Source organism: Tursiops truncatus, chromosome 6 (assembly GCF_011762595.2).
Source record: "Tursiops truncatus isolate mTurTru1 chromosome 6, mTurTru1.mat.Y, whole genome shotgun sequence".
In the NCBI taxonomy this organism is placed as follows: domain Eukaryota; kingdom Metazoa; phylum Chordata; class Mammalia; order Artiodactyla; family Delphinidae; genus Tursiops; species Tursiops truncatus.
The window spans coordinates 53,095,127-53,108,832 of record NC_047039.1 but is presented as its reverse complement, the minus strand read 5'-3'; the positions used below and the strand labels follow the sequence as shown (position 1 = coordinate 53,108,832).

General features: G+C 37.8%; 1 protein-coding gene across 7 annotated transcripts in view; it reads right to left on the bottom strand.

Annotated features, from left to right (window-relative positions):
- MPDZ (multiple PDZ domain crumbs cell polarity complex component) overlaps positions 1-13,706 on the bottom strand; it is a 168,108-nt gene that overhangs the window by 132,137 nt on the left and 22,265 nt on the right. For all 7 annotated transcript variants that reach the window (XM_073806124.1, XM_073806122.1, XM_033858100.2 and 4 more), the window contains exon 2: positions 1,491-1,564. In XM_073806124.1, coding sequence (XP_073662225.1) covers positions 1,491-1,506 — 16 coding nt within the window. In that variant the 5' untranslated portion in view covers positions 1,507-1,564. The remainder of the gene's footprint in view (positions 1-1,490; positions 1,565-13,706) is intronic.

The window sequence follows — 13,706 nt, the reverse complement described above, 5'->3', positions numbered from 1 at the left end:
CCACCTCCTCTCCCTCCTCCAGTCAGTGACTCTTCTTGCCTGTTCGCTCAATGCCAGCCCCTGTATGCCAGCTGTTGTACTGTACTAATGTACTTTTCAAGATACTATAATGTAAGTTTAAAAATGTTTTCTTTATTTTCTGTGTTTGCTTGTTTTTTACGTATTATATGTGTGAAACGTATTATAAATCTCTTACAGTACAGTACTATATAGCCGATTGTGTTAGTTGGGTACCTAGGCTAGCTTTGTTGGACAACAAATTGGATTTACAAACCTGCTCTCGTAACGGAACTCATCCGGATGTAGGGGACTTACTGTATGCAGAATTTAAAAGCAAATAATAGTGAAGATATGCATGAGAATTTTATTCTCGGTCATATTTCCCATGGTATCTCAGAATACAAATCTAGTATTAATTCCCATGTCAATTCTTGAAAAGTATACAACTCAGTAATAACTTACAGAATGAAGATTATAAGGTAATGGTTTATATAATTCTGTATTTCCCCTTTGCTGTCCACTTTTTTATGAGGAACTTTCCTATGTGGACTGGTAGTCTTTATGATTTGTGACTTTAGTATAAAATAAGTGATGCAGGAAATGTACACCCATGCATTCTTACGGGCATAGTACCAGGAACAAAAGTCAAAGTAATGATCCCCATGATCACAAAAACAGCTCCTTCTCCTTTCCTGCCACCCACTCTCCCCACCCTTCCCTCAAAACCTGCAGGTGTCAAGCCACCAGCCATGATCATCGAGGCACCAAAGTGAAATCCAGATACCTTCCAATAATCATACCCAAAGAGTTCCCTGGAAAAGGTGAGGACTGCAGTGCCCGACGAGGGACGATGAGGGACTGGGTGTACCATACCTGAAATACCTGCAACTAGTTCTATAAACTAGCTTCTCTAAAACTAAAGAGCAGTGTGAAAAAAAGATTAACACATGAGTCTAGAAAATTTGGATATTTCAACCTAAATTATCTCATGTAGAAATTAAACTGCCTTAAATTGTCACTCGAGTTTGTCAACCTAAGTGTTTGTTACTGTTATTTTTACCAACTTAAAAGCAAAGCTCAGTAGTATTTCACCTGCCAAGAATAAATTAAAAATAAGACACAGGCAATGATCTATCAGTATTAAAAAAATTGTTAAAACTTTTGGTGCTATCCAGAAACAAACATTAACCAGAACTGGTTTCATAAATCAGAATTGGGTTTACATTAAGTTTTAATAAAACCCATAATTGGTAGAACATTTCATATACTCTCAACTTTTGCTTATAAATGATGTGTTTTTGATAACACTTCATATGAAATTATCCAAATATAGAAACACATTACCCTAGTACAATGCTAGTGGATAAAAAAAAATTTTTACTAAGTTACTATAGACAGAATCCAGATATGTAGAACACACCATATTTCAAAGATCCCAATGGAAGGAGTTTCAATTATTATCAAAATGGTCAGGAAGAAACAGGTCTTACCTATAGTTTCTAACATTGTTCCCAAGTTCAGTGTCCTTCTCTACAATGATTATAAACAGCAACTACAAGGAACTCTAGGGAGAAAAGAAAATGGAATGGTTATGTTTTACAACTTTAAAATTATATTCTAAAACCAAATACTCTAAAAAGCACTTGATACTACTATGATTCCTTTGACCATTAAAATCTTGTTGAGGTAACTTAAGATAGTTTTCTTTATAGGCAAAAAAAGTGATCATTTTAGGATTTATTCAAAATTATCTTATATTTGCAGATAATACTTGTATAATAAGGTAAAAGGCATAAAATCTGTTTTAAATAAGATAGTAGAAGTATCCAAAATATTTCCTTAAGAGCTTCTCAACACAGACCACTATAACCTTGGATTCACTTACAGATCCTTACCCATAGAGGAAGGCATTTACTTGGCTCTGCATGAGAAATTTCGTAGGCAAAAAAAAAAAATAAAATGTGAAAAATAGAATAGGGCTTCCCTGGTGGCGCAGTGGTTGAGAGTCCGCCTGCTGATGCAGGGGACACGGGTTCGTGCCCCGGTCCAGAAAGATCCCACTTGCCGCGGAGCGGCTGGGCCCGTGAGCCATGGCCGCTGAGCCTGCGCGTCCGGAGCCTGTGCTCCACAACGGGAGAGGCCACAACAGTGAGAGGCCCGTGTATCGCAAAAAAAAAAAAAAAAAAAAAAAAAGCATATATGATCCTGCCCTTGAATGCTCAGTCTTAACTGGGAAGATGATTCAAAAAAAAAAAAAAAAAAAAAAAAAAAAAAAGAAATGAATTGTAACACTCGAGCAGTAAGTGAATCAATGCAAGATAACATATTAAATCACAGACGAAAAGCTGAATAAAAGAGAGCACAACATTAAAAAGATTTTTTAAAGTTTTCAAAATACCCTCCTGTCAATAATCTCTCTTATTCCCACTCAAAAAAATCTTCTCAACTCCTTCAACCCACACAGATTTCTCTGATAATACTCATCTAGGCTATTTAAAGTACCAGATACAGATCTCCGCTGACAATATCCGCACCACTAACCCATCTTTAACCTTTGCTGTCCAGCAGTTTTGCCCAACTGAGTCCAAGTTACATCTATCCTTTGCCTTGCAGAAAACCCTGAGTCATTAGGAAGTCAGTGGGTCATTTCTTCAATGCAGAAAAGGAATCCACAACCAGACATCCTCACTTTTCATCTGGAAGATGAGACAGTGGATTTCTCTGAGAAGGGACAAGTTGCCCCCTGTAATCTCTTTAAGAGAGAATGCATTTGGGAAAAAAGGAAGAATGTGATGTACACAAGCAGATGCACAGACCATCAATGCCTGCAGTCAGCTCTGTGTAATAACTGAGAACACTACTTATTGGCTTCCCTTAACCCAGTTTAGAATATCACGATTTAAAATAACTCCATTTCAAATAGTCAAACAGCTCAACTACTGGCACTTGTTTTAGAAAGTGCCCTGGTGTCAAGAAAAGAGGGCACTAACCTGGAATTGAAACCTCAAGAGTGGTGTGACCTTGAGCAAGGGGCCTATCATCTGAACCTTAGTTTACCAGAAAACGCACTCACTCTTTGGGTATGTAATGATAAATGAGATTAGAAATATATATATACCAATTTCCAGCTCAGTGCAAAACTCCTAATTCTAAAATATATATTTACAATTAATGCTGAGCCCATGTATTGAATAGATTAGCATTCCAATGCCAGGCCTTGCATAGTTTTATGGGGGAAAATATAGGGAGATCTTTAAAATAGTTATATTTTTTATTCTTATTTACAAGGAGAATATAATAGTCCTTCATAAAAGAGAATATTATTAGGTCCCCTCTAAAAAAATTATTAACTTTTGACAGAATATTAAAAGGAAAGATACACCAACAGAAGGAAGCCCAGGTCTACAAAGGTGTATTTAATGCAACCGCCCAAGAGGAAGCATGATAGCAGTGAAAGGGCATGGACGAGGGAGTCTGATGACCTGAGTTAAAATTTCAGCTTGACCATTTACTAGCTATACACCCTTGTTAAGTCACCCATCTATCTCTTCTGAACTTGGTATTCATAAAGTTTTGAAAGGGTAAAATTATATGCATGAGTGCTTGGTATACACAATAAAATTTAGTTCTATCCTCTTTCCCCTATGAAAAATTAACTCAGAAAGATAAACAGTATTCATGACTTGGCGAGGGAGGGGGATAGGTCTATGGATTTAGAGGCCCACTGATTTATGAGGATTCTGCAGAGAAAGCACAGAGTAAGCAGTTCCCAACTGAGAACAACACTGGTGTCCAAAAGTTCACCTACAAGTCAGGTCTGTGGAAGCAGAATTACTTTTTTTTTTCCAGAGAAACCCTTACCATAAAGGTTTTTTTTTTTTTTTTTAAGATGTTGGGGAAAGGAGTTTATTAATTTTTATTTATTTTTGCTGTGTTGGGTCTTCGTTTCTGTGTGAGGGCTTTCTCTAGTTGTGGCAAGCGGGGGCCACTCTTCATCGCGGTGTGCGGGCCCCTCACTACCTCGGCCTCTCTCGTTGCCGAGCACAGGCTCCAGACGCGCAGGCTCAGTAGTTGTGGCTCACGTGCCTAGTTGCTCTGCGGCATGTGGGATCCTCCCAGACCAGGGCTCGAATCCGTGTCCCCTGCATTAGCAGGCAGATTCTCAACCACTGCGCCACCAGGGAAGCCCCATAAAGGTTTTTTTTTTAAAAAAAATTTTAAAAGCTCAATTCAGCTGCAAGTCACTGACATTAGTTTCCAGATGACAGCTCCATTCCTCTGGATTTCAGTATTCAAAAATTAGTTTCACAGTTTGTCTTCTCTGCTCTGATGTCCCTCAAATAAACAGATAACTATTCTGATTTCACCAGGACAGAGACAAGAAGTTGAAAAAAATGTTCCTTTCTATGCCCTATACTACAATGGCAAGTATTCAGTTTTAAGTGTAAAACTCATTTGTAATCACAGAATTTTTGAGATTACAGAGACGGCATCCACTCCCATCAAACTGCAGACATGAATTCTCTTTCTCACCCTTTCACCGCCCCACCAACACCCTTCCCTCTTTACCCATTTCAACATTGTATGAAAATAGAACGGTACCTGGATGATAACCGTGGGTCATGGCCAGTGGATAAGACATAAAGAAGGCTCAATACATTTCAGAAGAATGCCAAGTTCTCTGGGTTTTTCTAGGCAATTCATGCCAGCAGTGATGAATCAGAGGAGCAGTAAAGCCGCGAAATAAGATGTGGGTACAATAACAAAGAGACGGACACGAATGCTGGGGCAGAAGCAGTGGTAATATCGGCATAACGGCAACCACCCAGCACCTATTACATTCAGATCTGGGCACTGTTCAAACCATGTTATCAAATTAAGTCCTTTAATCCTTATACAATCTACTCACTGTACAAATGTGGAAACTGAGGCACAGAAACATTAAGTAACTTGCCTCACTGGTAAGTGATGAACCTAAGATTTGAACCCAGGCAGTTTGTTTCCAGAGTCAATTAATTTAGCTTCTACGATATACTGCCCCCCTTGATAAGAAGAAGACTCACCTTACCATTCTCTTTCCTCTATCCAGCCAAGTTCAACATTGTGTAGACCTTGCTCTACACAGGAGAAACTAAAAAAAGAAATGGCAGCCCGAAGTGAATGAAGTCTGAAAGGGACTGGTTCAGACTATTTAACATAGCCCACAATCCACACAAAGGTATGAACAAGTCAGAGTTTAGGATTTTAGAAACTATGTGTAGGTACATCAAAGAAAGATCAGTAATATTCCCCATTTATGTAGTGTCCATATATGTTTAAACAAATCATTTTTGAAATTCAAGATTTTAAGAAAAATCCCCAAGAAAAAATAAGCCTCTTTATATTAATATTCAAAGTACCTTTAAAAATATGGCTATTATATGTCAAAGTACTAAATCCCTCAACACAATGAGACTAAGAATATTCAAATAGTATAGGAAATACTAGCTTCTCTACAGTAGCCCCTCTAGCTACTGTTTACATACTCTGCTTGTAGCCATATCACTATTTAGCTACAATTGAGCCTATTTCAGTAGCCATAGCACTCAGAACTACAGGACATACCAATAATGGATCAATGAATTCAGTGCCTATGAAGCACTATAGTGCTAGGCAAGTGCTGTTTCCATACATTACATCATGGGAGCTGGGGCCCCAACCATCTTGCTCTCCATAATATCCTCCACTGCCTGTCACATTATTCTCTCCATTTTCCAGATAAGACAACAGAGGAAAGGAAGAGGCTGAGGTCTTACTCAGGGTCACAGAGCTAGTAAGCCAGAAATCTTAGCTTTGAATCCAACTCTGCTTGATTCAAAGCCCCCACTTACTCAATCACACTATCCCTTATTTTCCATATTGTTATAGGAACAAAGAATGTGCAGGGCAATGTATAACACTGCTAGTATTTGTATAAAAGAAGAGGAGGGAAAAGATTTGTATAAGTCAAATTAATATGTGCATGTTTATGAAAGCACAGACTATTCCTACAAGCTTTCCAAAGGCACTAATGGTGGGATGTAGAGAGCTGAAGGACATTAGGAGAAACTTATTCTGACCTGCACTTCTTCTGAGTTTGAAAAATTTTGTGTCAATATAAGGTGGCCAGATTTTGCAAATTAAAAATACAGGATACCTAATTTAATCTGAAATTCGATAAATGAATAAATTTTTAGTATAAGTATATCCCATGTAATACTTAGGATACAGTCATGCTAAACACTAAATTGTTGATTATCTGAAATTCAAATTTAGCCAGGCATCCATTATTTAATCGGCAAGCCTACTCATGTACATATTGTCTTAGAAAAAAAGCAAATTTTAAAAATCATTTTTAATTTAAGGACTTTATGCTTCCTGCAGAACTTTAATATAATGACAGAGTTGCCAAATCCTTTATAAATCTCTAACCATTTTAGCTGTGACCATATGATTCTCCAGCAACTGGTTGATAACACTAGTTTCAGTCGAGGACAAAAATCAGACAGCTTCTTTCGTTTCTTTTAGAAACAGAAAGTGATTAATTAACAAATCATTTTACTTTTCAACAAGTTGTACTGGTATATGTAGGCACAGCTTTTGTGTAGTAGAGAATCAGTGCCTGAAACATAAAACAAATCATTCTGCCCAACACAGATTATATGGCAACTAACAAGTGAAAATATGTCTTATGCTAAAAATAACTCTACTAAGAGAAACTGCCCCAAATGCATACAATTTTCTAGTTATCTTAAACAATTCTGACTGTAAAAGGAGTACACCATTAAAAGAGCTTGCTGCAATGGTTTGTGGCTTGTCAAAATCACTTAGCGTCTATTAATGCATTTAAATTTAGCATTTGTCTCATTCTTAGCTGCCTCAGCACTACCTGAAGTTAGCAAACAAGTACAAGGCTGTAGTCATTTGCAGGTAGTTTGTCATAAAGTCAATTGGCCACGACAGCAAAACTTACACTTGCAGTCATAATTCATATTCTAGGGTAACGTTACTGAACTACTGTTACTGAACTATTGCAAGAGCACAGAAACATCCAACTACCCACCAACATCATGCGATCATCCAACAGAAAACAGTCAGCTCTTCTTAGCATCTGTTCTTTAGAACTTCTCCCTCATTCTTACAGGATTGATCAAAAAAGCATTTGTGAACAAAACCTTGCTTTCAAGTTGACATTTATGAATCTCCCCGAATTCTTCAGTAGAATTTATTAATTCTTTTTTGCTCCCCCAAATCGAAGAAAATCAAGTTTCAAGGAACCTTGCTTTTACAGCATAAGGCAAATACTGATTGATGGTCTTGTCCTTCCTTTATAAAATGGAAAGATAAATTACCTATCCAAAATGAATATGCTGAGGGGGCCACAGGGTTAGAAAAGAACTCAGATTCTGTTGTTTACTGATTCAGCAACTCACGGGGCTCCTACATGATGAGCATGTTGTTAGGTGAGAGAATTAGAGGAATGGGGACACAGTCTGGGAACTCAGGGGCCAAGTGAATGGAAGAAAAAACAAGTAAACAGACACTTAAAACATAAGACAAGAGAGGGAGGCCATCAAACCCAAACTGAAGAGAAAGGGAAAGCTTCCTGGAGGCAGAGACCCCTGCAGAGAATTCTAAAGAACAGGTGGGAGTTAGGGCAGAACGGGTGATAGAAGAGCTCCCAACATAGAGGCAAGAGTACCTAGCACCTTTAATGAGCACTGCAAATAGTTACTTATGCCTGGACCAGGCCTGAAGGAGACGGAAAGACAGAGGTGATGAGGCTAGAGATGTGGGTACAGGCTAAATCACTGAGGGCCCTGCATGCCATTCTTGAAGAGTTTAGATATTTAATACTGAAGCTTGTTTCGGTATAGTGAGTGACACAATCAAACTTTGTTTTAGAAAGATAACTCTGGTCATAGTGTGGAACACCTATAAAAGGGGAAAAAAAGACTGGAAACAAGAAGGTCAGGTAAGAGGCATTTTCAAAAATAGAGATGAAGGTGAAAAATAAATGAAAATGGGAGACAGATTTGAGGAATTAAGAGCTGTAAGCAACAGGACCTGGTAAAGTGGAGGTAAGGCAGATGAGTCTAGGATGAATCCCAGCTTTCCTGCTTGAGTTACTAACCACTGAATAGAGAATAAAAAAAAAAAACAGCAGGTCAGTGGTATGACTGTTCTAGAAATAAAGCACTATAGTGATCAAGAGTTTAAAAGGCTGGGTTATACAGTACCTCATAACACTGTGATGGACTGAACTGTATGCCTCCAAAATTCATATGCTGAAGCTGAAACCCTCAGTGCGACTGTATTTGGAGAGAGCACTTTTAGGGAGTAATTAAGGTTATATGGGATCATTAGAGTGGGGTCCTAAACCAAGAGGACTGATGGCCTTGTAAGAAGAGAAAGATATCTATCTCCGTCTCTCCCTCCTTCCCCCACTCTTACCCTCCTTCCCCCTCACCACATGCAAGCACCAAAGAAAAGCCATGTTTTTTCTTCGGAAGGAAACAGTGAGAAGGTGGCCATCCACAAACCAGAAAGAGAGCTCTCACCAGAAACCAAACCCTGCCAGACCTTGAGGTTGGACTTCAGCCTTCAGAACAGTGGGGAAATAAATTTCAGTTAGGCCACCCAGTCTATGGCATTATTTACAGCAGCCTGAGCTAATACAGATTTGAATCTTCCCACAGCCCCTGCTCCAAGGAATATGCCATTACACACTATGATATGCCCCTTTCCTTCAACCATAACAAGGGGAACAAGGGGTGGGCCCCTCACCCAAGGGAAGACAATCTAAGTGCTGACCTAAAAGGCAGAATTGGGCTACAGTCTCTCTCTTGGGAACTAGAAAGACTAAACCAATTAGCAGTGGAGGTACAGTGGAAAAGATACAAGGAGCGTGAGTAAAGAATGAAGAGGCTAAGATGGGGCACATGCCAGCCTGAGTTAAAAGAGACCAAAACAGAGACATGGGTAAAGACAGAAGAACACAGCTGACATTAGGAGAGAGGCAGGTATTCTTTGGGAGACCCAACACAGCCAGTGAGAGGGAAACAGAGTAACTGGTCCCTAAGATGCATGGTCACTGACATCCATTCTTACCATGCACTCCATTTTGCCAGAGGTAATTAGTATGAGTCTCTGTTTGTTCCATTCAAACACACCTAACTATTACAGGCTGCTTTGGTATAGCATCATACTATCACATCCCAAACAAAGCAATATCCTGCTTAAGAAGTACGCTTCCTCCTTTAACTAATTCATGTGGATTCTCTACTTCCAATAAAGATTTGAGGGAGCTTACAAGCAAAGATAACTTTAATAGGACCACTGAGATAATTAAGATTTTACAGGGGAGATAGTTATATCGGAAAAACAAAGCATAAGGAACTGCTACTATGGTGGGTGAATAAAATACTATATTCAGTTTTGATCAGAGCCTGAGAAAAGCCATCAGGTTTCAATCAAACAAATCATAAATCCATTGTTGAAAAAGGAATGTGAGATCCGACTGACAAGGTTTCATTCTATAAATGAAACCACAGTAACTGCGGAAAACATTTACAAATAATGCAAATATTTCTGGCTAAAATATTCCAGTTAAAGAAGAATAGAAATACTTTCACTTCAACCTCCACTAGAAAAATAAGCCAAATATGCATGTTAAAAATTAAAAGTAACACTTAAAAAACAGAAATGGAATCTATAGTTTATAAACCAGGAGGAAAAAAGATGAAACAAAGAATACTAAGCAATCTAAAAGAGGCTGGGAACAGAGAAGAAAAGAAAAAAGATAAAAGCATAGTAAACAAAAAACACAAGAGGACTGAAATAAATTCAGATATCCACATTCCCAACAAATATAAATGGGTTAGACTCATTTACTAAAGAACAGACTCACAATCTATATCTCAAAAATGAAAATGAAAGTTGCAGAATACAGTTTGATGTCACTTAATCTATAATTTTTACAGAATATAAAATAATAATATATGCTACATATAAATAGATATATATGTGCTTTCATCATTTCAACAATGAATTAAAAAGATATTTTAAAATTACAGTTATGATTACTTTTAGGGGTGGACAGATGGAAGTAGTAGCTTTAGATCAGAGAGAAGTCAAAAGGGGACTTTAGCTTTCTCTATTTTTTTTAAGGAAACTATACTTTTAGAATGTTTAAACTTATATATGTAAAAAGTAATTGGGTTGAAATATTTATGGATAAAATGGTGAAATGTCTGCGATTTGCTTCCAAAAAATGAAAGAGGACAGAAGAAATAAGACTGGCCATGAACCTGTGGTTGTTAAAACTGAATGATGGATACATGAGGATTCACTGTAATATACACAGTGTAAAATGTACATTTTAAGTTTTTCATAATAACAATTAGAAAAATAAGAGAATGTCAGTAAACATATGAAAATGTTAATACCTAATTTTGGAGGATAGGACTAGAGCTGGTTATTTCCTTCTTTATTCACAATATTTCTCAAATTCTTCCTAGCACCCTTCCTCAACAAAAAAAGATTTCATTTCAAACTACTAAATTACTTGGAAAAAATTTTTTACCATTGGTAAATGCTACCAGAAAGATAATTTCTTCAGGCTAGATTACTTATACTCCAACAAAATGAAAGAAAACATTATGAAAAGACTTTTCTAAAAATTAGTATCTTATAAGGAATTTTCATTTTCACCATTAAAAACAAAGCTTTATTCTAATTTTCTGATGGCTACTCTGCTTCTAGTTTTACCAAGCCCTTTTAGATAACAGCCTTAGAAGCAGATCTTACGGCCCTGGATTAGCCAATTCCATGTGACAGAGCTAGCAGCAGGCAAGAAGTGATGAATGACTACTGCTGTTCTAGTTTTGAACATATAAACAGTGCAAACCAAAATCCCCACCTTTGGAAATTGATGGGTGAACCCAAGAGAGTACAAAAATATAAATCTGTTTCAGTTGAAAGAAAACTTATCTTTCATGCATATGCAAATGATGATTCAATATTATGAACAGTCATATAATATATCTAAGCCAATATTATAATACGGGCAAGTGGCATATTAATCCACAATTATGTGGACATATATAAATTACAATCATTACTTTGACTAAATCCACATACGCTAAACAAATTTTGGTGAAAATAATGTCAACTTATTCCTTTTCCTAGGAATTTCCTAATAGGGAGAAAAAAAACCTATTGAAAAGGAAAATATATATAATTTAGATATTAGGATATTTTATTACTTCTAGATACACTTACACAACAATGTGTTTATACTAACAAACATGGTCGTTGGCTATATTTTCGTTTTGAAAGCTACCTCCTTTTATTTTTAAGATTGTTGGATTGAGGTGAAGGGCTAACTGTCCTTTCAAATAGTATAACATGTTCTATCCTTAACTGAAGATTCCCTAAAAGCACAAAGATACTAACTTTAAAAGGACATTTCACCAGATTAACATCCACTTCCAGAATTACACACTTACATTTTGTGATTCTTTTGAGTCAAATTCCCTTATTAACTGCTCACACCTAAAGATGAAGTCAATTTTATGGTTGAAAGGAGCCTCAAAAAACATGCAGGTCACAGACAAGCTCAAGTTCGCTGAGGTTTGGTTCTACAACAAACCGGTGGTGTGTCAGGCTGCTATATATTACTCAACTGACTATTTGAAAGGCTGAACTTTTTTTTTAATATACTAGACAAACCAATTCCATTTATATTCCATTGTATTATATTTATTTCCTTCCTCCTCCACCATCATCCATATTTTTTTAAAAGAACAACCAAACACACACACACACCCACACACACAATTTTCTCTCTTGCTCGCACGCGCTCTCTTTCTCTGTCTCTCTCTCTCTCCTAGAGAACTGGAGGTTCCAATACTTTCTCTCTGGTCACCCATTTTTACATATTTTCCATCCGTAATGTTCTCTCTTAGTACATTCCTACAGGACAGGGACCCTCTCCCCAAATCAACTCACACCAAATATGGTGACTCAGAAAAAAGATTTAGATGCTTCTGAGAATGAAGCTTTAGCCTCTCTGTTCTCTCCCTAGCCAAACTCAGAGGAATTTACATTGTTGAGCAGTTTGCCCCTGTTTGCTACCACATTTTCAGCGCTACGAGCCAAGATGCAACAGGCTGTGCACGTTTGTTGGACACAAACAGGCAGGGGGATTCCTCCAAAGCCTGCCCTGCAGGCGAGCAACATCGGGCAGACATCAGACTCCAGAGGCAGCTAGTCGCACATAAAGCGCTCACTCCAGCCACATAATTGTCTTGGGGGAAACCAAAAATGTGCAGGAGGATTACCTCTGTGCCACAGAATTCTCAGGTGTTATTCCTACAGTTGGCAACCAATTCTCCAGAGAAATTACCTCATGGCTCTGCCTCCTGCCCTTTTGCCTGCCTGGAATGAGGCAATTCTCCAGTGGATCAGGCCAACAGTGTCCTCGTGCTTAGAAAAAGCATGAATACTCAAAGCGTCCCCATGGGACCCTGAAACATGGCCTGCAGCTGCTCTGTGTTAGGACTGATCAACTGCAGGAGGAGGTAACAGATCTCTGTCATTCCTGGCTGCCCTCTCAAGGATGATGAGTTTGTGAGATCTCAATGATGATACTGGTGCAGAACAAAACAATACGTGGCTTTGTCAGTTGTGACTCAATGACTCCTTAGGGTAAAGCCCTAAAGAACAGTGCAGAGAGACAACCTTTCCAATACAGATAAAACTGTGGAACTCAGAGATGGGAGGTGACAAGAATATTACAACCACGCTGCTTCAACTCACCTCCCCACCCAATTAATCCATGCTCTTTACCAAAGATTATTTCTAGGGCTTTTCCCCATAACTTTTAAAATAACTCTCCTTCCACCATTTCCAAATTGCTTCTCCTGTTCTGGAATCTTTTCTATAAAAATGACGAAGCATCGTCTATCACATGGCCTACTTAGCTATCATTGAGCTCTAAGTACTATACATAATTAGATATTTTTATCTTTCCACATCAATCAGTGTCTCCTAAATTCAGTTTGTGGCTTTCCTGATTTCCCTTTGCTGAATTTGGATGGGAACAAAGATAAAGTTTACAAACTTTACTCAGAAAAGGGCAGCCTCAAATTTCTAATAGGAAATCCTCTGGGAAGAAAACAACATACTGTAGTGATATTTAACGTAGCTGTTTTCCTCTCCTGGACTATGCCTGTGGTGACTATAGAGGTCTGCATCCCCTGTTGGTTTAGTTCCAACTCTTTGCACAGAGGAGAAGCAGGCATATACGAGAACTGTTTGTGAAAGATCATGCTCTCTTGCTCTGAGTCCATTCTCTGTAATAATTTTCATGAAGAAATTTAGAACCCTTAAGTTTAGCTGGCAGAAGGAATCAAAGCATTTTTTGCAATTACTAACGCTTAATGATTTCAAATATCTTATTTGAAGACATCAGAAAATTTAGAGCTTTTACTCTTTCCAAAACAACTTGCTAACACATTTTACAGATATGGAAGTAGAAGGTCAAAGAAACTACTAACTTCCCCAATGTCACGTAACTCACATCTTTTATTAAGGAATTGTATTTCTATATCCATTATTATGTGAGGGTACTGAAAAGTCTAGGTAATAAAACATCAACAATTATCTGAAAGTTTCAGCCAAAA